The sequence below is a fragment of the Anolis sagrei genome, chromosome 11 (genome assembly GCF_037176765.1).
Source record: "Anolis sagrei isolate rAnoSag1 chromosome 11, rAnoSag1.mat, whole genome shotgun sequence".
Lineage (NCBI taxonomy): Eukaryota > Metazoa > Chordata > Lepidosauria > Squamata > Dactyloidae > Anolis > Anolis sagrei.
Window position 1 is genome coordinate 33,083,397 of NC_090031.1, and position 27,162 is coordinate 33,110,558.

General features: G+C 43.9%; 2 protein-coding genes across 5 annotated transcripts in view; one reads left to right on the forward strand and one right to left on the reverse strand.

The window, feature by feature from the left end:
- Window positions 1-1,966: 1,966 nt before the first annotated feature.
- TMEM120A (transmembrane protein 120A) lies at window positions 1,967-15,522 on the forward strand. Its single transcript, XM_060756732.2, has 12 exons — window positions 1,967-2,139; window positions 3,929-4,047; window positions 4,452-4,580; window positions 4,723-4,782; window positions 7,285-7,380; window positions 7,472-7,561; window positions 9,082-9,147; window positions 9,265-9,326; window positions 9,536-9,628; window positions 11,376-11,440; window positions 11,554-11,622; window positions 15,024-15,522. Exons 1-12 carry the CDS (start codon window positions 2,065-2,067, stop codon window positions 15,129-15,131), a joined length of 1,032 nt encoding a protein of 343 aa, XP_060612715.2. The 5' UTR covers window positions 1,967-2,064; the 3' UTR covers window positions 15,132-15,522.
- A 1,977-nt stretch (window positions 15,523-17,499) lies between these two features.
- POR (cytochrome p450 oxidoreductase) overlaps window positions 17,500-27,162 on the reverse strand; it is a 58,032-nt gene continuing 48,369 nt past the window's right edge. For all 4 annotated transcript variants that reach the window (XM_060756729.2, XM_060756730.2, XM_067472171.1 and 1 more), the window contains 6 exons: window positions 23,578-23,759; window positions 22,353-22,502; window positions 20,946-21,213; window positions 20,525-20,670; window positions 19,435-19,520; window positions 17,500-18,512 (listed from right to left, as the gene is read on the reverse strand). In XM_060756729.2, the coding sequence (XP_060612712.1) occupies window positions 18,368-18,512; window positions 19,435-19,520; window positions 20,525-20,670; window positions 20,946-21,213; window positions 22,353-22,502; window positions 23,578-23,759 (977 nt within the window). In that variant the 3' untranslated portion in view covers window positions 17,500-18,367. The remainder of the gene's footprint in view (window positions 18,513-19,434; window positions 19,521-20,524; window positions 20,671-20,945; window positions 21,214-22,352; window positions 22,503-23,577; window positions 23,760-27,162) is intronic.

The following is a 27,162-nucleotide window of genomic DNA, read 5'->3' on the forward strand; positions in this document are numbered from 1 at the left end:
TAAAATATTGTAATACAATATATTACTACTAATAATAATATATTATAATTATATTTATATATTTTATATTATATTATTATATTTATATTATAAAATTATATTAGATTTTATATTATTTATATTATATATATTATATATTATGTTATATATAATATTGCTAATAATATTAAAATATAGTACAATATAGTAATATATGATAATGATATTGTGCTATGCCAATAATATAATATATTGTATATATAATATATCTTGTAAGCCACTCTGAATAAATATTAGGACTATATAATAATAATAAAAATAATAAATGTCATAAATAAATAAAAATAAATAAATATTATAACTATATAATAATAATAAATGTCATAAATAAATATAAATAAATAACTAAATATTAGTACTATATAAAAATAATAAAAATAATAAATGTCATAAATAAAAATAAATAAATATTATAACTATATAATAATAATAAAAATAATAAATGTCATAAATAAAAATAAATAAATAAATAAATATTATAACTATATAATTATAATAATAATAGTTTTATTTCTTGCCTGCCTCTCCTCACAGCTCAAGGCAGGTTACAGCATAGTTATAATAGCGGTAATTATTATTATTTTATTATTATTATTTATTTATTAGTATTAGTATTAGTATTATTTAGTTATAGTAGAGCTATTTATTATTATTATTATTATTATTATTATTACTACTACTACTACTACTACTTGGGGAGACTACAACTCCCAGATTTCCCCCAACTAGATCCATATGACAGCATTACTATTATTTAGTTATAGTAGAGGTAGTTATTATTTATTTATTTATTTATTATTTACAACATTTATTTATTATTTATTATTTAATTATTATTTATTTGTATTATTATTTAGTTATAGTAGAGCTATTTATTATTAATTTATTATAATTATTATTACTTAGGGAGACTACAACTTCCAGATTCCCCCAACTAGATCCATATGACAGCATGATTATTATTTATTTATATTAGTAGTTATTAATTAATTTATTTATTATTTGCACCATTTATTTATTATTATTATTTCATTAGTATTATTATTATTTAGTTATAGTAGGGCTATTTATTATTAAATTATTATTATTGTTATTATTATTATTATTATTATTATTATTATTATTACCTGGGGAGACTACAACTCCCAGATTTCCCCCAACTAGATCCATATGACAGCATTACTATTATTTATTTATAGTAGAGGTAGTTATTATTATTTATTTATTTACAACATTTATTTACTATTTATTATATAGTTGTAATGGAGGCAATTATTATGGATTTGTGTATTATTTGGGGGACTCCCAGATTCCCCCCTATGACAGCATGACTATTATTATATATTGTTATTATTGTTGTTATTATTATTATTATTATTATATATTGTTGTTATTATTATATTGTTATTGTTATTGTTATATTGCTATTATTATTATTATATTGTTATTATTATTATATTGTTATTATTATTATATTGTTATTGTTATTATTGATGTTGTTATTATTATTATTTTATATTGTTATTATTATAATAATATTGTTATTATTAATTATATTGTTATCTTTATTATTATATTGTTATTGCTGTTATTATTATTATATTGTTGTTATTATTATTATTATTATTATATATTGTTATTATTGTTATTATATTGTTATTATTATTTTATATTGTTATTATTATGATTATTATGATTATTATTATTGTATAGTTGGAGGTCTGGCTCTTCCTATGAGCTGTCACTCAAAGTGCCTTCTTTTGTCCACAAAGGGGCGTGGCTAGAGATTTCCCCCGCCCACTGCCTCTCAGCAACGGTTGCCCTGGGCTACGCCCCGCCCCCTGGCATCTCCCCGCCCCCGCGCGGCGCTGATTGGCTGAGGCGGCGTGGGGCAGGCGTGCGTGCGCTGATTGGCTGTTTCCTTTCCCGGAAGCGAGCCTGCTCTCCTTCCTTCCTTCCTCCCTTCCTTCCTGGTGGGCTTCTTTCTTTCTTTCTTTCTTTCTGAGGGAAGGAAGGGTGTCGGCCATGATCCGCCGGGCCTCGGTCAGCGACTGCTTGCGGGACTGGGAGGAGCTGCAGGACGGATTCCAGAGGGTCCAGGTGAGGGCTGGGAAGGGAGGGAGGGAAACAAGGGGGCTCCTGGGCATCAGCAGAGGGACAGCAGGGCAGTCAGGGAAGGAGGGGGTGGGGCTGGGAAACAAGGCCTGAGACAGGGAGCCAGAACCAGGGACTGAGCAGGAGACCATGCTCTGGGGAAGCAGCAGAAAAGGCCAATGCGAGCCCCAACAGATTGCACTTTAGGGTAAAACAAGGCACTGTGTGTTTGTGGGTATGTATATATGTGTGTGTGTATGAATACATACACACATACACACACAGACTCACATATATTCACACACATATATACACACATACACACACACACATATATATACACTCACATATACACACACATATATACACACACATATATATATATACATACACACATATATATATATACACATACACACACATATATATACACACTCATATATACACACACTTATATACACACACATATATGTATATATACATACACACTCAGATGCACACACACACATATATATATACACACTCAAGATATATATATACATATATACATACACACTCATACACACACTCACATATATATACACACACATATATACATACACACTCATACACACACTCACATATATATACACACTCATATATGTATATATACATGCACACTCAGATGCACACACATATATACACTCTCAGATATATATATGTAAATATATATATATATACACACACATATATAAATACACTCACATATATATACACACTCAGATATATATACACATATAGACACATATATACATACACACTCATATATACACACATATATATACACACACTCACATATATGTATATATACATGCACACTCAGATGCACACACATATATATACATACACACACTCACATATATATACACTCTCAGATATATATATATATATATATGCACACACATATATACACACACATATATACATACACACATATATATACATACTCACATATATATATATATATATATATATACACACTCAGATATATATACACACACTCACATATATTTATATATACATACACACTCAGATGCACACACATATATATATATATACACACTCATATACACATATAGACACATACTCACATATATATACATAAACACACTCACATATATATACACTCTCAGATATGTACACACACATATACATACACACTCACATATACACACACACATATATATACACACTCTCATATATATATACATATTCATACACACACACACACACAAACATACACACACATGCGCACACACATATACACACAGTCCATTGTTTTGTTCAGATAATATTTTGGGATAATATTTTTCTCCTTCTCTGGAGGCTGTTAAGCAGCAGCTGGGTGGCCCTCTGTCAGGAGGGAGTGGATGGTGCCTGCCTTCATGGCGGAAAGGGGTTAGACTAGATGGCTTTTGGGGGTCCCTTGCAACTCTAGGATTCTCTTGTTGGTAGCTTTTGTCTCTTGGGTATGCCTTTTACAATGGCCAAGGAAGAATTGTGTTGCTCGGCTATGGTGACAGAGATGGTCTTGCGCCATGCGCTGCCATGGATAGGGCTCTCCTCTGCCCTCCTTGGCCCAGTTGCTGCCTCTTGAGCAATGCTTGTCCTTTATCACAGAGGAACTGCTGTTGTTTTGTCTGCAGTGCCAAGAAAGCCCACATTTCCAGCCTAGAAGACTTTGCAGAGTCTTCACTTTTTCCAACAAATTTTGTAACGCGGTGTAATAATATCCTAGTTCTTTTGTTGTTGTTAGGAGACTCACCGGCTCTACAAGCAAAAGTTGGAGGAGCTGACCAAGCTCCAAGATGGGATCTCCAGCTCCATCTCGAGACAGAAAAAGCAGCTGAAGGAGCTCTCGCTTGCCCTCAAAAAGTACGTCCATCCATTCTGGGAGGTTATGGCTTCCCATCCAAATCATAACCAGGATTAACCCTGCTTCGCTGCCAAAATCAGAGACCCTTAGTGCATTTTAAGCCCTTGGCAATGAGACCATTGTCTTTGTTTGCGTTAAGAGATTAAGTTCATCTCATTTGTTTCCCATTCTCTCTGTATTAATGCATACCTTACCTTCGAGCCCCTGTTGGTTTTCCTGCCTATGAAACTAGCCAACATTACATGATATTCCTTGGTGGTCCCCCTTTCCAGAGGTCCTCTGTCTCTCTCTTGGTCCGAACAGCAGAAACAAGACCCCGCTTGACCTTGTTGTGGGAGTCAAAGCAGTGTAGGAGTGTCAGAAAGTGGTTTGCGAATGTAAGAAACATGTTGTTTTGCTGCAGGTGCAAGACCTCTCTCACCGACCAGGAGGCCAAAGAGAAAGACCCCGCCATCCAGGAGCTGCAAGGGATGGTCAAAGACCGGCAGAGCGTCTTCTTCGAAATGGAGGCCTACTTGCCCAAGAAGAACGGGTGAGATTGCACTCTAAACGTCTAGACCCCTTTTCCATGGAGTTATCAAGCAATCGGCGTCACCTGTCCTATATCTGTGCATTTCCTTCGTTTTGGCCTTGATCTCTCCCTTTCTCTCTCTCTCTCTTTGTTTACCATCCAGGTTGTATCTGAGTCTCGTCCTGGGGAATGTGAATGTCACGCTGCTGAGCAAGCAAGCCAAGTAAGGATGCTCATATTCCCTGTACATGCTCCAGTGAGCAATTTGCTGCCTGATTGACCAGTTGAGACTTTCGAACAGTCTTCAAAGGCAACCCCACGTAGAGTGCATTGCAGTAGTGTATTCAGGATGCCCATATTCCCTGTACGTGCTCCGGTGAGCAATTTGCTGCCTGATTGACCAGTTGAAACTTTCGAACAGTCTTCAAAGGCAGCCCCACGTAGAGTGCATTGCAGTAGTCTATTCAGGATGCTCATATTCCCTGTACGTGCTCCGGTGAGCAATTTGCTGCCTGATTGGTCAACTGAAACTTTCGAGCAGTCTTCAAAGGTAGTCCCACGTAGAGTGCATTGCAGTAGTCTATTCAGGATGCTCATATTCCCTGTACGTGCTCCGGTGAGCAATTTGCTGCCTGATTGATCAATTGAAACTTTCAAACAGTCTTCAAAGGCAGCCCCACGTAGAGTGCATTGCAGTAGTCTATTCAGCATGCCCATATTCCCTGTACGTGCTTTGGTGAGCAATCTGCTGCCTGATTGACCAGTTGAAACTTTCGAACAGTCTTCAAAGGCAGCCCCACGTAGAATGCATTGCAGTATATTCAGGATGCTCAGTAGTCTATTCAGGAACCTCATCTAGAGGTTGTGAGATCTGTTGGAAACTAGGAAAATTGGGGTTTTTGTATCTGTGGAATAATGTCCAGGGTGGGAGAAAGAACTCTTATCTGCTTGAGATAGGTGTGACTGTTGCAACTAGCCACCTTGATTAGCATTGAATGGCCTTGCAGATTCAAAGCCTGGCTGCTTCCCACTTGGGGGAATCCTTTGTAGGGAGGTGTTAGCTGTCCCTGATTGTTTCCTGTCTGGAATTCCCCTGCTTTTTGAGACGTCAGCCATAAAAGAGCCAAGCTGGACATAGCATATTATTGGAGAACACAGAAATGCTGGACCACTCTCACAACCACCGCGTCAGGCTACACAAAAAGCCTTTGAAATACACAAACAGGTGGACAATTTCAACACAAAGGAGGAAACCATGAAAATGAACAAAATCTGGCTATTAATAAACTCTAAAATCAGGACAGGAAATAAAGGTGGGAGCTACAGACAAGAAACAAGCAGGGACAGCTAATCACCTCTCAACAATGGATGCCCTCAGGCAGTAAGAAGCAACACCTTTTTTTGAGCAATACTAAAAAAAAGCAAAAACGGGTGAATTCCAGGCAGGAACAATGAGGGCCAGCTAACACCTCCCAACAAAGGATTCCCCCAGACAGGAAGCAGCCAGGCTTTGAAGCTGCAAGGCTTTGCAGTGCTAATGAAGGTGATTAATTGCAACATTCATACTTCCCTCCAACAGACAAGAGTTCTTTCTCCTACCCTGGATATTATTCCTCAGATAGATAGATAGATAGATAGATAGATAGATAGACGGATAGATAGATAGATAGATAGATAGATAGAAGGATAGATAGATAGATAGATAGATAGATAGATAGATAGATAAAAATGTAATGTTTGAACTCAAAAACCATTGGACGAATTGACACCAAATTTGGACACAAGACACCTAACAACCCAATGTATGTCCTTCACTCAAAAAATTGATTTTGTCATTTGGGAGTTGTAGTTGCTGGGATTTATAATTCACCTACAATCAAAGAGCATTCTGAACTCCACCAACGATGGAATTGAACCAAACTTGGCACACAGATCTCCCACGACAAAGAGAAAATACTGGAAGGGTTTGGTGGGCAATGTCCTTTGGTTTTGGAGTTGTAGTTCACCTACATCCTGAGATCACTGTGGACTCAAACAATGAGAATCTGGACCAAACTTGGCATGGATACTCAATATGCCCAAATGTGAACACTGGTGGAGTTTGGGGAGAATAGAGTCTTGACATTTGGGAGTTGTAGTTGTTGGGATTTATAGTTCACCTACAATCACAGAGCATTCTGAACCCCACCAACGATAGAATTGGGCCAAGCTTCCCACACAGAACCCCCATGTGGGCCACAGCAATGTGTGGCAGGAGACGGCTAGTATATGTATGTATGTATGTATGCAAACCCCACTTTCCTAGTTTCTAACAGACCTCACAACCTCTCAGGATGCCTGGCAGAGATGTGGGCAAAACATCAGGAGAGAATGCTTCTGGAACTTGATCAGACAGCCAGGAAAACTCACATTAATTCACTGATTCGGGCCTTGAAAGCCTTCAGCAACACAATTCTACATCTTTTGTGGCAGCCACAAAAACAAACTTTCTGGAGTGGAATAATGACTTTCAAACTAAAGACAACACAATTAAACAGGAAATGGCACTTTCGAAACAGGAACCGAACATTTTTCTGTAGTTATAAATGGCGAGAGGGCTTCGCTAACCCAACGTAGTCTGCATGAGGCCAAGAGGGATCAATTCAGGAGGATTTCCCCCCCTTAGCGTTGAGCTAGAGCTGAGCTTTGAGGCCAGATCCATCCTTGTTTCACTCCCTCCTGACAGGTTCGCCTACAAGGACGAGTACGAGAAGTTCAAGCTCTACCTCACCATCATTCTCCTCATCATCTCCTTCACCTGCCGGTTCCTTCTGAACTCCAGGTGAGTCTCCAGCCTCAGGTTGGCAGGTGCCTAGCCCAACCCATCCCTATCCCTACATCCATCTACCTGTTGTTTTTGGTCTTCCTCCCAGGGTGACCGACGCCGTCTTCAACTTCCTCCTGGTCTGGTACTATTGCACTCTGACCATCCGGGAAAGCATCTTGATCAACAACGGCTCCAAGTAAGGGCTGCTTCCCCTAGAGTCATAGAATCCTAGAGTTGGAAGAGACCTCCTGGGCAATCATCAGTCCAACCCCATTCTGCCAAGAAGCAGGAATATTGCATTCAAAGCACCCCTGACAGATGACCATCCAGCCTCTGCTTAAAAGCTTCCAAAGAAGGAGCCTCCACCACACTCCGGGGCAGAGAGTTCCACTGCTGAACGGCTCTCACAGTCAGGAAGTTCTTCCTCATGTTCAGGAAGCCTCCCGACTTCAAGGCTCCCAAGCCAATCTTTTGAGGCTTGAGCCACGGCAGGGCAAGTTGGGTTCAAAGGGGAAAGTTCAATAAAAATTTTATTTTTATTTATTTATGGCATTTCTATGCCGCCCTTCTCACCCCCAAGGGGACTCAGACAGGCTTACAAGATATATAGATATACAATATATTATGTTACTAGCTGTACCTGCCACGTGTTGCTGTGGCCAGTCTTCCCTCTTTCTCTCCCCCTTTCCTTCTTTCCTTCCCGTCTTTCTTCCTTCTCTATCTCTTTCCTTTCTTCCCCCTTTTTCTTTCTCTCCTGCTGTCTCTCTTTTCTTCCTTCTCTCTTTCCTTCTTTCCTTCCCTCCCTCTCTCTTTCTCTACATCTTTCCCTCTTCCTTCGCTCCCTCTTTCCTTCCTTCTTTCCCTTTTTCCTTCTCTCCCTCCTTCCTTTTCTAACTTGCCTTCTCACTTTTTCTTTCCCTCCCTCTTTCCTTCCTTCCTTCCCGTCTTTCTTTCTCTATCTTTTTCCTTTCTTCCCCCTTTTTCTTTCTCTCCTGCTGTCTCTCTTTTCTTCCTTCTCTCTTCTTTCCTTCCCTCCCTCTTTCTCTACATCTTCCCCCCTTCCTTCGCTCCCTCTTTCCTTCCTTCTTTCCCTTTTCCCTTTCCTTCTCTCCTTCCTTTTCTAACTTTCCCCCTTTTCTTTCCCTCCCTTTTTCTCTCCTTCCTTCCTTCCTTCCTTCCTTCCTTCCTTCCTTCTCTGCCTCTTTCCTTCCTTCCTTCTCTCTTTGCTTCCATGCTTCCTTCTCCCTTTCCTTCTTTCTTTCCCTCCCTCTTTTCTTTCTTTTTTCTCTCTCCTTCCCTCCCTCTTTCTTCCCTTTTTTAACAGCCTGGCTTCTTCTGTCCAGCAAGAAACCTTTGATGGGAAGGGTTCCCTGGCCCAGATATTGCTTCATGTCTGCAAATCCTCTGTTTTCTGAGGGCCACAGCAACGCGTGGCCAGGTACAGCTAGTACATACATATACATACATACATACATACATGCATACATAATGAATGGGTGAAAAAGGCAGGGTTCCTATTGCCAAAGGGAACAAAACCGTGGAGGTTTAGCTGTTGAAGTCCAGGTAGTCCCCAAGACTTGGTCTTGTAGGTTTGTTCTTAAGCTGAATGTGTATGTAAGTCAGAACAGGGACATTTCTAAAGTGTCACTCCAGCCATATATACATTCATGAATTCAAACTCCTCCTTTCTCTTCCTGGTTCTGCTCCCTCTCCTAGGATTAAAGGCTGGTGGGTTTTCCATCACTACATCTCCACCTTCCTCTCCGGAGTCATGCTGACCTGGTGAGTCGCTGGTGCTTTGCGTACAATCCTTTGCTTTTTTGGGGGGGATCATCACTCGATGTTGAGCGTCCAGGAGTAAACACAACTTCCTCTCTCTCTCTTTCTGGCGTCGCTCAGGCCAGACGGACCCATGTACCACAAGTTCCGGAACCAGTTCCTCACCTTCTCCATGTACCAGAGTAAGTCTTCCCTAACCCTCAGTCCTGCCAAAAGCTTGGACTCCAGTCCCCATCATCCCCTGTCGTGTCTGGATGATAGACTCAGTCAAAAACATGAGCTCACCATTTCAGTTCTGCCAAATCTTGATAAAATGATTCTGACTATAAAGCTAGATAAACATGGAAAGGCTCTCTTTGCCTGATCCTAACCGGCAGCGTTTCTCTCGCAGGTTTTGTCCAGTTTCTCCAGTATTACTACCAAAGTGGCTGCCTGTACCGGCTGAGAGCGCTGGGCGAGCGGCACAACATGGACCTCACGGTGGGTAAGTGGGCACAAGGGTGGCTCAGGCCACAACATCGCCATGGCTGTCTTCACAATACTTCCTTTGATCCCTCCCCCCACATCCATAATATTGGTTTCCCCCCAAAATATGGGACGCAAGACCATTCCCAGCATAAGGTTCTTGTGGGTTTTTTCGGGCTATATGGCCATGTTCTAGAGGCATTTTCTCCTGACGTTTCGCCTGCATCTATGGCAAGCATCCTCAGAGGTACCTTGCCATAGATGCAGGCGAAACGTCAGGGGAAAATGCCTCTAGAACATGGCCATATAGCCCGAAAAAACCCAGAAGAACCTAGTGATTCCAGCCATGAAAGCCTTTGACAATACATTCTCAGCATACTTTAGAAAGGAAGAACAGCTGAAGAAAATCAGCATTTTTAATAAAGGGAGGGCAAAAGGATTCGCCTAACAGCAAAAGCTATCTATCACGGAATCCAAGAGTTGGGATCCCAAGGGCTCTACCCATCCACCTAGAATCCTAGACTTGGAAGGGACCCCAAGGGTTCTGTCTGTCTGTCTATCTATCTATCCATCTATCCATCTATCCATCTATCCATCTAACCTAGTTGGAAGGGATCCCAAGGGATTGATCTGCCTGCCTTCCTGCCTGTATATTTCTAACAGAATCTGAGCATTGGAAGGGCTATATCTATCCATCTACCTATCAATCAATCAATCAATCCTAGAGTTGGAACGGACTCCAAGGGCTCTATCTATCTATCTATCACCCACCCTAGAATTGGAAGGGATCCTAGGGCTATTTCTATCTGTCTGTCTATCTTTCCTTCCATTCATCCATCCATCCATCCATCAATCAATAATAGAATCCTAGAGTTGGAAGGAACCTCAATGGATTGATCTGTCTGTCTGTCTACCTATCATAGAATCCTAGACTTGGAAGGGACTCAAGGGCTATCTCTATCTATCTATCTATCTATCTATCTATCTATCTATCTACCTACCTACCTACCTACCTCTATATATCTACCTACCTACCTACCTACCTACCTGCTTACCTATCCATCCATCTTAGAGTTGAAAGGGATCCCTAGGGTTCTATCTATCTATCTGTCTATCTATCTATCTATCTATCTATCTATCTATCTATCTATCTATCTATCTATCTATCCATCTATCCACCCAACCACCCACCCACCCATCCACCTACCCACCTGCCTACTTATCTACCTCCCTACCTATTCATCCATCCAACCATCCTAGAGTTGAAAGGGATCCCTAGGGCTCTATCTATCTATCTATCTATCTATCTATCTATCTATCTATCCGTCCATCTATTCTAGTTGGAAGGAATCAGTCTGTCTGTCTGACTGGCTGTCTATCTATAACAGAAGAGTTCGAAGGGACCCCAAGGGCTATCTCTCTCTCTCTCTATCCGTCCATCTATCAATCAATAATAGAATCGTAGAGTTGGAAGGAACCTCAAGGGCCCCATCCATCCTAGAACTAGACTCCTAGGCTTGGAAGAACCCCAAGAGCTCGATCTATCTATCTATCTATCTATCTATCTATCTATCTATCTATCTATCTATCTATCTATCCATCTATCTATCTATCTATCCCTCTATCTGGCTATCTCTCCATCCATCTTTCCTAGTTGGAAGGGACCCCAGGGGCCATCCAGTCCAACCCCATTCTGCCATAAAGGAAGAAAAGTCAATAGGCAAAGCCCCCCCTGTGATGCAATTAACCCCCCTCTTTTCTCCCAGAGGGTTTCCAGTCCTGGATGTGGCGCGGCCTCACCTTCCTCCTCCCCTTCCTCTTCTTTGGCCAGGTGAGTCCCATTTCACCAAGAGAGGGTGGGAAGGCTTTGGAAGCCCAGTTAAGGGCTGAACCATCTTGATTTCCCCCCCTTCTCTTCCCCATTTCCCTTGCTTCTTCCCATAGTTCTGGCAACTGTACAATGCCATCACTCTCTTCCAACTGGCCAGGCATCCAGAATGCAAAGAATGGCAGGTAAGACGAAGGCAGCGGGGTTAATATGGCCGGGAGGAGGAGGGCGGCCTTGAATCTGAACTCTTATTCTCTTGGTCGCCTTGCATTTCCTTCCTTCTTTTCCCTCTTGCATCTTCTTCCTCTCTTTCATTCTTTTCCATACCCCTCATACACTTTCCTCCCTCTTCCTTTCCTTCTTTTGTCCCTTTCCTGTTTCTCTTTCCATTCTCTTCCTCCATTCCCTTTTTCTCTTCCCCTCATTTATTTTTCCCTTTGCTTCCTCTTCCTTCGATCTATCCATCCTTTTTCTTTCTTCCTCCCCCTTTTTTGGTTCTGTTGGGCAAGTTTGCTCTAGATGCATCCTCGGTGGGGTTCAGTGTGCTCTCTGGCTGTAGGGTAAACTACAACTCCCACTATGGCAAGTCAGTCCTCTCAAACCCCTCCAGTAGGTTGAGCTAGTCATGGCGGTTCTGTGTGCCAAGTGTGGTCCAGGTCCATCATTGGTGGAGGGCACCGTTTCTCTAGATGTGGGTGAACTACAATTCCCAGAAAGGAAGGTCAGTTCCCGCCAAACCCCTCCAGTAATCAGGTTTTGGCATATTAGATAAATGTGCCCAGTTCCAGCTGTGTACGGGTTCACAGTACTCTCTGGATGTAGGTGAACTACAGCTCCCCCAAGTCAAGGTGAATTTCCCCCAAAGACCTCCAGTATTTTTTGCTGGTCATAGAGGCTCTGTGTGCCAAGTTTGGTCCAATTCCATCTTTGGTAGAGTTCAGAGTGCTCATGGATTGCAGGTGAACTATACATCCCAGTACCTACAACTCCAAAATATCCAGGCCAGTTACTCTCAAACCCCACCAATATTCAAATATGGGCGTATTGGGTATGGATGTCATGTTTGGTCCAGATCAATCATTGTTTGGCTTCATAGTGTGCTCTGGGTGTGGGTGAACTACAACTCCCCCAAATCAAGGTGAATTTTCCCTAAAGACCTCCAGTATTCGTTACTGGTACAGTATTTTTTGCTGGTATGTATGCCAAGTTTGGTCCAATTCCCTCTTTGGTGGAGTTCAGAGTGCTCCTTGATTGCAGGTGAACTATACATCCCAGTACCTCCAACTCCAAAACGTCCAGGCCAGTTACCCTCAAGACCCACCAGTATTCAAATATGGGCGTATTGGGTATGCATGCCACGTTTGGTCCAGATCTATCCTTGTTTGGGTTAATAATGTGCTCTGGGTGTGGGTGAACTAGAACTCCCTTAGATCAAGGTGCATTTTCCCCAAAGACCTCCAGACAATACATTGACCTCCAGTATTTTTATTTTTTGCTGGTCCTGTATTTTTTGCTGGCCTGTGTGCCAAGTTTGGTCCAATTCCCTCTTTGGTGGAGTTCAGAGTGCTCCTTAATTGCAGGTGAACTATACATCCCAGTACCTCCAACTCCAAAACGTCCAGGCCAATTCCCCTCAAAACCCACCAGTATTCCAATTTGGGCATATTGGAGGTCACTAATTCTCTAGTTGTGGGTGAACTACAACTCCCAGAAAGGAAGGTCAGTTCTCCCCAAACCCCTCCAGTAATCAAGTTTTGGCATATCAGGTCTGTGTGCCAAGTTTGGTCCAGATCCACCATTGTTTGGGTTCATAGTGTGCTCTGGATGTAGGTGAACTAGAACTCCCCCAAATCAAGATGAATTTTCCCCAAACACCTCCAGTATTTGTTGCTGGTCCAGTATTTTTTGTTGGTCTGTGTGCCAAGTTTGGTCCAATTCCCTCTTTGGTAGAGTTCAGAGTGCTCATGGATTGCAGGTGAACTATACATCCCAGTACCTCCAACTCCAAAATGTCCAGGCCAAATCCCCTCAAAACCAATCAGTATTCAAATTTGGGCGTATTGGGTATGCATGCCACGTTTGGTCCAGATCCATTCTTGTTTGGGTTCATAGTGCGCTCTGGGTGTGGGTGAACTACAACTCCCCCAAATCAAGGTGAATTTTCCCCAAAGACCTCCAGTATGTTTTGCTGGTTGTGGGGGTTCTGTGTGCCAAGTTTGGTCCAATTCCCTCTTTGGTGGAGTTCTGAGTGCTCATGGATTGCAGGTGAACTATACATCCCAAGATCTACAACTCCAAAAAGTTCAGGCCAATTCCCCTCAAAACCCACCAGCATTCAGATATGGGCGTATTGGGTATGTGTGCCAAGTTTGGTCCAGATCTATCATAGTTTGGGTTCATAGTGTGCTCTGGATGTAGGTGAACTTCAACTCCCCTAAATCAAGGTGAATTTTCTCCAAAGACCTCCAGTATTTATTTTATTTTATTTTATTGCTGGTCCAGTATTTTTTGCTGGTCTGTGTGCCAAGTTTGGTCCAATTCCATCATTGGTGGAGTTCAGAGTGCTCCTTGATTACAGGCAAACTATACATCCCAGTACCTCCAACTCCAAAACGTCCAGGCCAGTTACCCTCAAAACCCCCCAGTATTCAAATATGGGCGTATTGGGTATGCATGCCACGTTTGGTCCAGATCTATCCTTGTTTGGGTTAATAATGCGCTCTGGGTGTGGGTGAACTACAACTCCCCCAAATCAAGGTGCATTTTCCCCAAAGACCTCCAGTATTTTTTGCTAGTTATGGGGGCTCTGTGTGCCAAGTTAGGTCGAATTCCATTTTTGGTGGAGTTAAGGGTGCCGTTCTTAGATTGCAGGTGAACTATAAATCCCAGAACAAGGTGAATTTTCCCCAAAGACCTCCAGTATTTTTTACTGGTCTGTGTGCCAAGTTTGGTCCAATTCCCTCTGGTGATGTTCAGAGTGCTCCTTGATTGCAGGTGAACTATACATCCCAGTACCTCGAACTCCAAAATGTCCGGGCCAGTTACCCTCAAAACCCACCAGCATTCAAATATGGGCGTATCGGGTCTGCATGCCACGTTTGGTCCAGATCCATCATTGTTTGGGTTCATAGTGTGCTCTGGATGTAGGTGAACTACAACTCCCCCAAATCAAGGTGCATTTTCCCCAAAGACCTCCAGTATTTTTTGATGGTCATGGGGGCTCTGTGTGTCAAGTTTGGTCCAATTTCATCTTTGGTGGAGTTCAGAGTGCTCCTTAATTGTAGGTGAACTATACATCCCAGTACCTCCAACTCCAAAATGTCCAGGTCAGTTACCCTTAAAACCCACCAATATTCAAATATGGGCGTATCGGGTATGCATGCCATGTTTGGTCCAGATCCATCATAGTTCGGGTTCATAGTGTGCTCTGGGTGTGGGTGAACTACAACTCCCTTAGATCAAGGTGCATTTTCCCCAAAGACCTCCAGTATTTGTTGCTGGTACAACAAATTTGGTCCAGATCCATCATAGTTTGGATTCATAGTGCACTCTGGGTGTAGGTGAACTACAACTCCCTTTCTTTTAGGTCCTGATGTGCGGCCTCCCCTTCTTCATCCTCTTCGCCGGCAACTTTTTCACCACTTTGCGGGTCGTCCACCAGAAGTTCCAAGACAAGTCCCAGAAGGCGGAGTGAGGACGATGGGAACCCGAGTGCCTGTCCTGTTCCGTCCCCAGAGGTCTTGAAAAGCCAGGCTTTGAGGATTGTGGACCCGAGGGTCTTCTCCGGACACTACCCTTCCGCTCCGAAACCCAATTCCAGGACTGGGACCAGTCTCGTTTGAGAGCGTTGGGACCATTGGTCTGAACTGGGATCCCAAGGGAAAGTTGTCGAAGTTGTGCGTCTGGAAACGGTCCCGTTTCCCTTCCGATGTTGTTTGTGTCCGTCGTGTTGTCTTGAGCGCCGTCTTGAAAGATCTGGCCTGGGTTGACCAGCAACTCTTGCCAACGAATGTACTTCTTGTCGTTCCGTATATGTATGTTTATATATATATTGACGTTTGGGAAAATAAAGCAAAGGGAAATGCCTTGTTGGTCCTGCGTTGTGGTTTGAGGTGCAAAAAATTGGTATTGGACAAGCACAATGTCCCAGGTTTTCTGCTTCGAACCGGATTATATGGCAGTGTGGACACAGATAACCCTGTTCAAAGCTGATATCCCACGAAAATATCACTCTAGATTTGAGAAATGTGAATTTAATAACGATGTGTGGAAATGAATATAAGAATGTAATATATTTTTCAAAGCCTGGCTGCTTCCTGCCTGGGGGAATCCTTTGTTGGAAGGTGTTAGCTGTTCCTGATTTTTTTCCTGTCTGAAATTCCATTTTTTTTGTTTTGAGTGTTCCTCTCTGCCTGGGGGAATCCTTTGTTGGAAGGTGTTAGCCGTTCCTGATTTTTTTTCCTGCCTGAAATTCCATTTTTTTGTTTTGAGTGTTCCTCTCTGCCCGGGGGAATCCTTTGTTGGAAGGTGTTAGCCGTTCCTGATTTTTTTCCTGCCTGAAATTCCATTTTTTGTATTGAGTGTTCCTCTCTGCCTGGGGGAATCCTTTGTTGGAAGGTGTTAGCTGTTCCTGATTTTTTTTCCTGCCTGTAATTCCATTTTTTTTGTTTTGAGTGTTCCTCTCTGCCTGGGGGAATCCTTTGTTGGAAGGTGTTAGCTGTTCTTGATTTTTTTCCTGCCTGAAATTCCATTTTTTTGTTTTGAGTGTTCCTCTCTGCCTGGGGGAATCCTTTGTTGGAAGGTGTTAGCTGTTCCTGAATTTTTCCTGCCTGAAATTCCCCTTTTTTTTGGTGTTACTCTTTATTTACAGAGGTTGTGAGGTCTGTTGAAAACTAAGAAAATTGGATTTATATATCTGTGGAATGTGTCCAGGGTGGGAGAAAGAACGCTTGTCTGTTGGAGGGAAGTGTGAATGTTGCAATTAATCACCTTGATTAGCACTGCAAAGCCTTGCAGCTTCAAAGCCTGGCTGCTTTCTGCCTGGGGAAATCCTTTGTTGGGAGGTGTTAGCTGGCTCTCATTGTTCGTGCCTGGAATTCCCGTTTTTGTTTTTTGGAGTGTTGCTCAAAAAAAAAAGTATTGCTTCTTACTGCCTGGGGGAATCCTTTGTTGAGAGGTGATTAGCTGTCCCTGCTTGTTTCTTGTCTGTAGCTCCCGCCTTTATTTCCTGTCCTCATTTTAAAGTTTATTAATAGCCACATTTTGTTCATTTTCATGGTTTCCTCCTTTGTGTTGAAATTGTCCACCTGTTTGTGGATTTCAAAGGCTTCTTTGTGTAGCCTGACGCGGTGGTTGTGAGAGTGGTCCAGCATTTCTGTGTTCTCCAATAATATGCTGTGTCCAGCTTTGTTCTTCTATGGATAACTTCTCAAAAAGCAAGGCAATTCCAGACAGGAAACAATCAGGGACAACTAACACCTCCCAATATGCTGTATCCAGCTTGGTTCTTTTATGGCTGGCTTCTCAAAAAGCAGGGGAATTCCAGACAGGAAACAATCAGGGCCAGCTAACACCTCCCAACAAAGGATTCCCCCGAGCAGGATGTAGCCAAGCTTTGACGCTGCAAGGCCATTCAATGCTAATCAAGGTAGTCACATCTACCTCAAGCAGAAAAGAATTCTTTCTCATGGTCTCTTCTGCTTTTTCTTCCTTCCAATGAGGACGCATTTTGCCTCTTTCTTAGGCAAAATGTAGCTGCCGCCACAGCGTTTCGAGGGTTTTCCTTCCACTGAAGGAGCAAATTTGACTTGAGAAGTATTGAGTTCGGTGGGTGATCAGATTTTTTTGGTCATTTTACCCTTTACCTTTCTAAGAAGATGAGATTTAATAAGCTAGATATCCCTCTGAACCCCCCCCCCCCCCCCGCGATCCCCCCAGAGGTCCCGAGCCCCTGCTGGACTACGTCTTCCAGAATCCGTTCCTGAACACTTCCTCTCAAGGGCCACGTGAATGGCGACCGTGGCACGACGACACGCGCTTTGATACACTCCAAACAAAGGAAATGGTGCAAAAGAACCAAGGGTTGTTTTTATTCGAAGAGCAAGTCTCCTGAACCGTATGCACATTCGATGGACAGTCATCAGGATCACCGAATGCAAATATTGGGGCCCCATAGCAGCTTCAATGTGCGGAAAGGAGCAAGCGAGGCCACGACGGGAAGGCCCTGCCAGCCAAATTCCCTCCTCCGCCGCCACAGCGTTTTGAGGGTTTTCCTTCCACCGAAGGAGCAAATTTGACCGGAGAAGCATTAAGTTCGGCGGGCGATCAGAAGAGGCTTCTCCGCAGAGTCGGGGAGCAAGAAGACGGAAGCGAAGCCCTCCACTCCGAAGGAAAGCGGCCTCGAAATGAGCCGTTTTCCTGCCCTGTTTCCCCATCTTGTCGGAGCTTGAGAAGGAAGAGAGAGAGAAAAGCCAAGCGGCCACCAAAAGCTCCTCCCCGAACGGGTTTCGGAACAGATCCGGACTGTTTAACAGGCCGAAGGAAATAAAGCGAGAAGGATGAGAAGAAGAAGAGCGCCACCGCCGTCGTTTTGAGTCTGGGGCCGGTGGAGGCGGCTCGCCAAAAAGAGACGCTCTCGAGACACAAAAAGACAGACCGAAAGACACCTCAAGGAAGGAAGATGGGCACTCCCTCAATGGTGCAGAGGCTCCCGCGAAAGAAGCAGGCGATAAAGGAGGGAAGGGGAAGGAAAGGGTGTGTGTTCTCACGCAAATCCCGCTCCTCGCAAAAGAGCGCCAAAAGTCCCCAAAGGGAATGGATGGAGTGGCAGCGGAGGGACCTGCTCGGCCACTTTCTCCCCTTCCGCTAACCCTTTGAGAAGCAAAACAAACACCTCCTCCTTCTCCTCCTCCTCGTCCTCCTCCCCCCGTCTTAACTCCAGATGTCCAAGGAGTAGCGGCCCTTGGTCATGAGCTTCTTGATGTAGTCCACCGCCTGCGGCTGGTCCATCTTGCCGAACTCGGCCACGATCTCGTAGAAGGTGTTCTGCACGTCGCGAGCCATGTTGCGGGCGTCCCTGCAAAAGGAGGGAAGGCATAACATTGCAGAGGGAGTCGCAATCATGTCTTACTGCATTACATTAGTAGTCAGCTGCACTAAATCACCACTATAAATCCCAGTACCTACAACTCCAAAATGTCTAGGCCAATTCCCCTCAAAATCCACGAGTACTCAAATTTGGCCATATCGGGTATGCACGCCACGTTTGGTCCAGATTCATTGGTGTTTGGGATCACAGTACTTTCTGGGTGTAGGTGAACTACAACTCCCCCATATCAAGGTGGATTTTCCCCCAAAGACCTCCAGTATTTTTTTTTCTGGTCATGGGCGCTCTGTGTGCCAAGTTGGGTCCAATTCCCTCTTTGGTGGAGTTCAGAGTGCTCATGGATTGCGGGTGAACTATAAATCCCAGTACCTACAACTCCAAAATATCCAGGCCAATTCCCTACAAAACCCACCTGTATTCAAATATGGGTCCAGATTCATTGGTGTTTGAGATCACAGTACTTTCTGGGTGTAGGTGAACTACAACTCCCCTATAATCAAGGTGATTTTCCCCGAAAGACCTCCAGTATTTTTTGCTGGTCATGGGGGCTCTGTGTGCCAAGTTTGGTCCAATTCCATCTTTGGTGGAGTTCAAAGTGCTCTTAGACTGGAGGTGAACTATAAATCCCAGGACCTACAATGGCTATAAATCAAGGTCAGTTCCTCCCAAACCTTTCCAGTCTTTTTTATAATAATAATAATAATAATAATAATAATAATAATAATAATAATAATAATTTTCTTTGGTCATGGGGGTTGTGTTAGTTCTGCTCTGCTTGTTGTGTAGAAGGAAAGAGTTAAGGGAGAGGCAAAGGGACAAGGGAGCATCCAGTCCAATCCCCTTTCGGCCAGGCAGGAAGACACAAACAAATCCCTCCCTACAGATGACTCACCCGCAGACGTAGATGTGGCCGTTGTCTTCGTTGATCAGCTTCCAAACGCTCTCCTTGTTCTTCTTCAACAGGTGCTGGACGTAAACCTGGGGAGGGATCGCAAAGGGAAATGAGCTGCAAATGGCCGGGCATCTTGGCTGGAAGGGCCCGAAAGGACCCGAAAGGCCTTGTTTTCCCTCCTCAGGATTTGGAATCTCCTCTTAGAATGAAATATTGGAGAGGGAGGACATTTATGTGGCTCTCCTGAGACAAGAAGTTACACTGGCACATTTCTCACTCATACAGATCCATGGATGGATGGATGGATGGATGGATGGATGGATAGATAGATAGATAGATAGATAGATAGATAGATAGATAGATAGATAGATGATAGTCAAATTGGATGGATGGATGGATGGATGGATGGATGGATGGATAGGTAGGTAGATAGGCAGATAGAGGATAGTCAAATTAGATGAATGGGTGGGTGGGTGGGGTGATGGATGGATGATAGTCAAATTAGATGGGTGGGTGGGTGGATAGATAGAGTTTAGATTGATAGATGATAGTCAGAAAAGATAGATAGATGATAGATAGATAGATAGATAGATAGATAGATAGATAGATAGATAGATGAGAGACAAGATAGACAGGCAGATAATTAATAATAATTATCATAATAATAATAAAAATAACGACAACAACATCTTTATTTGTAGACCGCTCTATCTCCCCGAAGGGACTCAGGTTGGTTCCCAGCACATATGGCAAACATTTAATGCCAATAAAGAGACATAACGGTATATGTATGTATGTATGTATAGAGATAGCTAGATAGATGATATAGCAGATGCTGTTAACCAGAACTGAATGGATGGATGGATGGATAGAAAGATGGATGGATGGATGGATGGATGGATGGAAGGAGGATGGATGGATGGAAGGAGGATGGATGGATGGATGGAGTTGATGGATGGATGGATGGAAGGAGGATGGATGGACGGACGGACGGACAGATAGATAGATAGATAGATAGATAGATAGATAGAAGGATAGATAGATAGATAGATAGATAGATAGATAGATAGATGGATGGAAGGATAGATACCTTCTGGGCCTGATCCCGGGAGAAGGCCACGTGGAGCTGGGTGAGGGCTCCCTCCTTGAGGAAGTTGGCCAGTTCCTCCTTGTAGAGGTAGTCCTCATTCTCGTGCCGGCAGCCATAGTAGAGCACTGTCTCGCCCACATCTTTGCCTGGAACGCAGAAAGGTACAGATCCCATTGGTTACCCTTACTGCCCCAATTGCCCCTTGAATCATAGAATCCTAGCATTGGAAGGGACCTCAAGGGCCCTCCAGTCAACCCCCTTGAGCTAGGCAGGAAGACACCACCCAAGCCTTCCTGCAAGATGGCCATGAAACCATATCACAGTTGGAAAAGATGCAAGGGATACCCAAGGTGCCATGCAATCCCTCCCAACAGATGGCCATCCAGCTTCCATTTCAGACAAGGCCAAGGGTGTCCCTCACCTTGCTTCTTGTGCCATCCGCGCTCCTGGATGAAGCCGATGAAGGGGGCCACGCCGGTGCCGGGCCCGATCATGAGGACAGGCGTGGTGGACTTGAAGGGCAGCCGGAACTGGGACTTGCGGACGTACATGGGCACCACGGACTTGTGCCCGTTGTCCATGGGCTGCTTGCTCTTGAGCCAATTGGTGGCCACCCCTTTGTTGACCCGCCCCGTCTTGGTGGTGTACTCCACCACCACCGCACAGATGTGGATGGAGTTCGAATGCACCTGGGAGAGCCAGAGAGAGCCAGGAAGACGGTCAGCGGGGAGGTTTTCGCAAAGGCAAAAGATTACAGCCAGCCCACAAGTTGAAAGAAAGAATTGACTTCTTGTGGAAACAAGAACGGAAGATAAAGCTTCTGTGGAGACCCCTTTCCCCCCTGATAGTAACCTTTCCAGTTGAATATAAGCAGGTGTGCCTGTAACTTAGTAGCCATCAGGCTGAGGTAAACCTCAGTGTGAGGTAGGCCTCAGTCTGAAAGAGTAGGCCTCACAGTCTGAGGCAAACCTTGGAAGGAGAAAGGTCTGTCTGAGAGAAAGCCTCACAGTGTGAGATAGGCCTTAGTCTGTGAGAGAAGGCCTCACAGTTTGAGGTACGCCTTAGTCTGTGAGAGAAGCCTCTGTGTGAGGTAGGCCTCACAGTCTTAGGCAAACCTTGGAGAAAGATCTCAGTCTGAGAGAAGGCATCACAGTATGAGGGGGTCCCCAGATGTTTTTGGCCTACAACTCCCAGAAATCCCAGCCAGTTTACCAGGTGTTAGGATTTCTGGAGTTGAAGGCCAAAAACATCTGGGACCCCAGGTTGAGAACCACTGCCTTAGTCTGTGAGAGAAGGCCTCGCAATGTGAGGTAGGCCTTAGTCTGTGAGAGAAGCCACTGTGTGAGGTAGTCCTCACAATCTGAGGCAAACCTTGGAGGGAGAAAGGTCTCGGTCTGAGTCTGTGAGAAAAGGCCTCGCAATGTGAGGTAGACCTTAGTCTGTGAGAGAAGCCTCCGTCTGAGGCAAACCTTGGAGAAAGTCTGAGGGAGGGCCTCACAGTGTGAGGTAGACCTTTGTCTGTGAAAGACCGCCTCAGTCTGTGTGAGAAGGCTTCTCTGTAGGCCTGTGTGTTAGTTTGTCTCAGTGAGAGTTCACCATCAGTCTGAGGTAAACCTCAGTGGAAGAATAGCTCCCAGTGGTAGTAGGCCTCACTGTGGGAGAAAGGCCTTAGAGTGTGAGGTAGGCCTCGTGTATGGAAGATATAACATTGGTCTCTGTGTTGTTCTTTTTGTCACTTTGGGCTCCTGGTGCTGGGTCACGCTGTGCATTTACGAGAAGGGTCTTTTGTTAATAAGCCCACTCGCCCAACGGTTTGTGCGCTGCTCACCTTGGAGGAAGAGGCGATGGAGTAGTAGCGCGCCTGGAGGCGGGGCAGGAGCTCGCAGAGGTGGTCGATGGGCGGCCGCAAGGACGGCGTGTCTTGCAAGATGGCCAGGATGTTCCTCCGGGCCTCCACCACCCAGCTAAGGTACAAGGCCTGCAACACAAGGCAAGAAAAGTATAACAGGATGGGTGACACCTGGCTTGGAAACAGTCCACGTGAAAAGGATCTCCTAGTCTTAGTGAAACATCAGCCAGGAGTGCAATGCTGCAGCTAAAAAGGCCAATGTGATTCTTAACCTGCATCAATAGGAGTCTTAGTGTCCATACTGAGGGACATCATAGTCCCACTCCATTCTGGTTTGGTCAGAACTCACCTGGAATAATATTATGTCTAAATTTTTGGGCAATTCAAGAAGGAAGGCTCCCCAGAGACCTTGGAAGCCAAGATCAATGGCAGTAGAAGACATTCCACCTAAATATTAGGATGAGCTTCCTGACAGAGCTATTCAAGTCTGGTGGGGGTTTTGAAGAAGGGGCTAGATGGCCATCTGTCAGGAAGGCTTTCATTATGCTTTCCTGCATGGGAAATTCGGGATGGACTGGGGACCCCCCTTAATATCGTAACAGAATATAGGTGAAGTTTTCTCTTCTTGAAGACTTGAAACAGAGGCTGGATGGCCATCTGTCGGGAGGGATAGGGCTGTGACCTGCCTGGCAGAAAGTGATTGGACTGGTTGGCCTTTGGGATTCTCTTGATAGTGTTATGGGATACAGACTGCCTGGTAATCTGGTGGAGTTTCCTCTTCTTGAAGCAGAGTCCTCAAGATGGATGGCCATCTGTCAGGAGGGATTGAATTGTGACCTCCTGGCCTGGCAGAAGGTGGCTGGACTGGATGGCCTTTGGGGATCTCTTAATAGTGTAATGGGACCTAGACTGCCTGGGAATCTGGTGGAGTTTTCTTTTCTTGAGGACTTGAAGCAGAGGTTGGATGGCCATCTGTCGGGAGGGGTCGGATTTCGACCTCCTGCCTGGAAGAAGGTGGATGGCCTTTGGCGATCCCTTGATAGTGTAATGGGATCTGGACTGCCTGGGAATTGGGTGGACTTGAAGCAGAGAGGCCAGATAGGCGTCTGTTGGGAGGGATCCGATTATGTCCTTCTGCTTGGCAGAAGGGGGTTGGACTAGATGGCCCCTTGGGTTCCCTTCCAACCCTTTTGAGGGTACGCACCTTCCCTTCGGCAGAGGAGGAGGCCATCTTGCGCAGGTGCTCCTGCTCCTCGGGGGAAGTGGCGTACTGGGCCAGTTCGTAGAGGACGTTGGTGCGCGGTGGGTTGGTGATGTCCAGGTAGTGGGTCAGCGCCGTCCGGTAGGTGGTCGGGCATGGGAAGGGGTGCTTCTTGTTGGACTCCTCTGCAAAGGAAGGAAAGAGGCATCAGCCAGGGAGGAAGGCAGCCAAAGGATCCAGAGTTCACTGGGAAGCCTGCCTCTTTGGGGGACTACAACTCCCAGAATCCCCCACAATATGGAAAGTGGTAGGTGACGACGCCCACATTCCCCCAGCTAGCCCAAAGGGATAGTGCATTGCAATGCTCAAATTGTATTGTTAATGTAAGCCGCTTTGTGTCTTCTTGTGGAGAGAAAAAGCAGAATACACATAAAAATAATAAACATAAACATCATCATCAACAACAACAAAGCGAAAGGCCAGCTGGGTGATTCTGGACACCACCACCACCACAACAACAACAACAAAGCAAAGGGCCAGCTGGGTGATTCTGGACAACACCACCACCACCAGCAGCTGGGTGACTCTGGACACCACCACAACAACAAAGCAAAAGGCCAGCTGGGTGATTCTGGACACAACAACAACAGTGATAAAGGCCAGCTGGATGATTCTGGAAACAACAACAATGCTAAAGGCCAGCTGGGTGATTCTGGACACAACAACAACAACGCTAAAGGCCAGCTGGGTGATTCTGGACACATCAACAACAACGCGAAATGCCAGCTGGGTGATTCTGGATACAACAACAACGCTAAAGGCCAGCTGGGTGATTCTGGAAACAACAACAACGCGAAATGCCAGCTGGGTGATTCTGGATACAACAACAACGCGAAATGCCAGCTGGGTGATTCTGGATACAACAACAACGCTAAAGGCCAGCTGAGTGATTCTGGAAACAACAACAACGCTAAAGGCCAGCTGGGTGATTCTGGATACAACAACAACGCGAAATGCCAGCTGGGTGATTCTGGATACAACAACAACGCTAAAGGCCAGCTGAGTGATTCTGGAAACAACAACAACAACAGCGCTAAAGGCCAGTTGGGTGATTCTGGACCCCACCACCACCACCACAACAACAACAAAGTGAAAGGCCAGCTGGGTGATTCTGGACACCACCACCACCACCACAACAACAACAACAATAAAGTAAAAAGCCAGCTGGGTGATTCTGGACATCACCACCACCACAACAACAACAAAGCAAAAGGCCAGCTGGGTGACTCTGGACACCACCACCACCACCACAACAACAACAAAGCAAAAGGTCAGCTGGATGATTCTGGAGATGACAATGACAACAACTACAACAAAGTGAAAGACCAGCTGGGTGATTCTGGATACTTCTACTACTACTACATGAAAGGCCAGCTGGGTGATTCTGGACACAACAACTACAACGCGAAAGGCCAGCTGGGTGATTCTGGAGATGACAATGACAACAACAACAAAGTGAAAGACCAGCTGGGTGATTCCGGATACTACTACTCCTACAACTATTACTACATGAAAGGCCAGCTGGGTGATTCTGGAAGTTGTAATGACCCTGACCCCTCCTCTCTTTTCCTACTGGTCTCCCATTTTGCCAGTAGGCCAAGCTGGGGGCTTCTGGGAGTTGTAATCTTCCCTTTTCTTACTTGTCTACCATTGGGCCAGGTGGAAGATGCTGAGAGCTGTAGTCTTCCTTCCTTCGGCCTATTTCTCTCCGACTTTAACACTGAGCTGGCTGGAGAATTTCTGTATGTGTATGTATATATTATTTTTGGTCAAAGACCAGGAATGATTTTGGGAACTCCCTCTTTTCCTCCTTTCTCCAACTCTACCACTGGGCTGACTGAGGGATTCTGGGAGCTGTAGTTTTTGTTGCATATTCAAGGACCTCAGGGCAACATGCCCTAAAACCAACTGAGAACAGTTTAGGGGTCTGCTGAAGGCCGTAAGGCATAACAATATATAATAAGAAGCCCATTTCCCAAGGCCTGATCCCATTCTACAAGTCCAAATGCCCGCCTTCTTTGCCAGGGCAGGGCGCTCTACATATCCCAGCCAGTCTTTGGGGAATACTCCCACGTGACACAGACAACTGTGCCGCTTATGGGGCAACCGGTTTGTCCGGAAAGGTTTCAGAAAAAGTTGAAATCGGCACCAACCCCGTGGGAGGAAGGAACCAGTTCGGCTGGAAAAGAACACGAGCCAGAAATGCCACTTTTTTGGCCCCAGGAGCCAGGACACTGGAAAGGCAATTAGCCGTCTGGGGGATTCCGGGAGCTGCAGTTCCAAAGGACTCCTGAAGCAGTTTCCCCTTTGGCTTTGGCTCAAAACTATGATGACTGAATCCAACGCGCACCCAAATTTTGACAAGGCCACTTAGCCCAAAAAGGTTAGATGGAAAGTAAATGCTTCCATAAGAATTAAAGTTTCTCTGGGAGTAAAGAGACAATAGTTTTGAATGCTTTTAATGTTAGCCACTTTGAGTCTCCTTATGGAGAGAGTAAGTGGGATATAAATAAATATAAACATAATAATAATTTATATCGATAATAATACGTTGGTTGGATAGAAATAGGAACAGAGTCAGATAGAAAATAGACTATATAATAATAATAATATCATCATCATCATCATCATCATAATCATAATCATAATCTATATTGATAATACGTAGGTTGGATAGAAATAGGGACAGAGTCAGATAGAAAATAGACTTAATAATAATAATAATAATAATAATAATAATAATACGTGGGTTGGATAGAGATAGGGACAGAGTCAGAAAATGGACATAATAATAATAATAATAATAATCTATATTGATAATAATACATAGGTTGGATAGAAATAGGGATAGAGTCAGATAGAAAATAGACTATATAATAATAATAATAATAATAATAATAATCTATATCCATAGTAATACGGGAGTTGGATAGAAATAGGGATAGAGTCAGATAGAAAATAGACTTAATAATAATAATAATAATAATAATAATAATCTATACCCATAACAATAATCTATATCCATAATAATACATGGGTTGGATAGAAATAGGGACAGAGTCAGATAGGAAATAGACTATATAATAATAATAATAATAATAATAATAATAATAATAATCTATATCCATAATAATGCGTGGGTTGGATAGAAATAGGGACAGATAGAAAGCAGACTATATAATCATCATTATCATCATCATCATCTATATCAATAATAATACGTGGGTTGGATAGATAGGGTCAGAGTCAGAAAATGGATCATATAATAATAATAATAATAATAATAATAATCTATATCCATAATAATGCGTAAGTTGGATAGAAATAGGAACAGAGTCAGGTAGAAAATAGACTTAATAATAATAATAATAATAATAATAATAATAATACGTGGGTTGGATAGAGATAGGGACAGAGTCAGAAAATGGACATAATAATAATAATAATAATAATAATAATAATCTATATTGATAATAATACATAGGTTGGATAGAAATAGGGGCAGATAGAAAATAGACTATATAATAA

What these genes read in the sequence shown, in the direction of transcription:
- TMEM120A (XM_060756732.2), top strand. Translation starts at nt 2,065, where the DNA reads ATGATCCGCCGGGCCTCGGTCAGCGACTGCTTGCGGGACTGGGAGGAG. An exon ending in ACGGATTCCAGAGGGTCCAG is followed by an intron (nt 2,140 to 3,928) that starts GTGAGGGCTGGG and finishes TGTTGTTGTTAG; the next exon opens with GAGACTCACCGGCTCTACAA. An exon ending in CACCTTCTCCATGTACCAGA is followed by an intron (nt 9,327 to 9,535) that starts GTAAGTCTTCCC and finishes TTTCTCTCGCAG; the next exon opens with GTTTTGTCCAGTTTCTCCAG.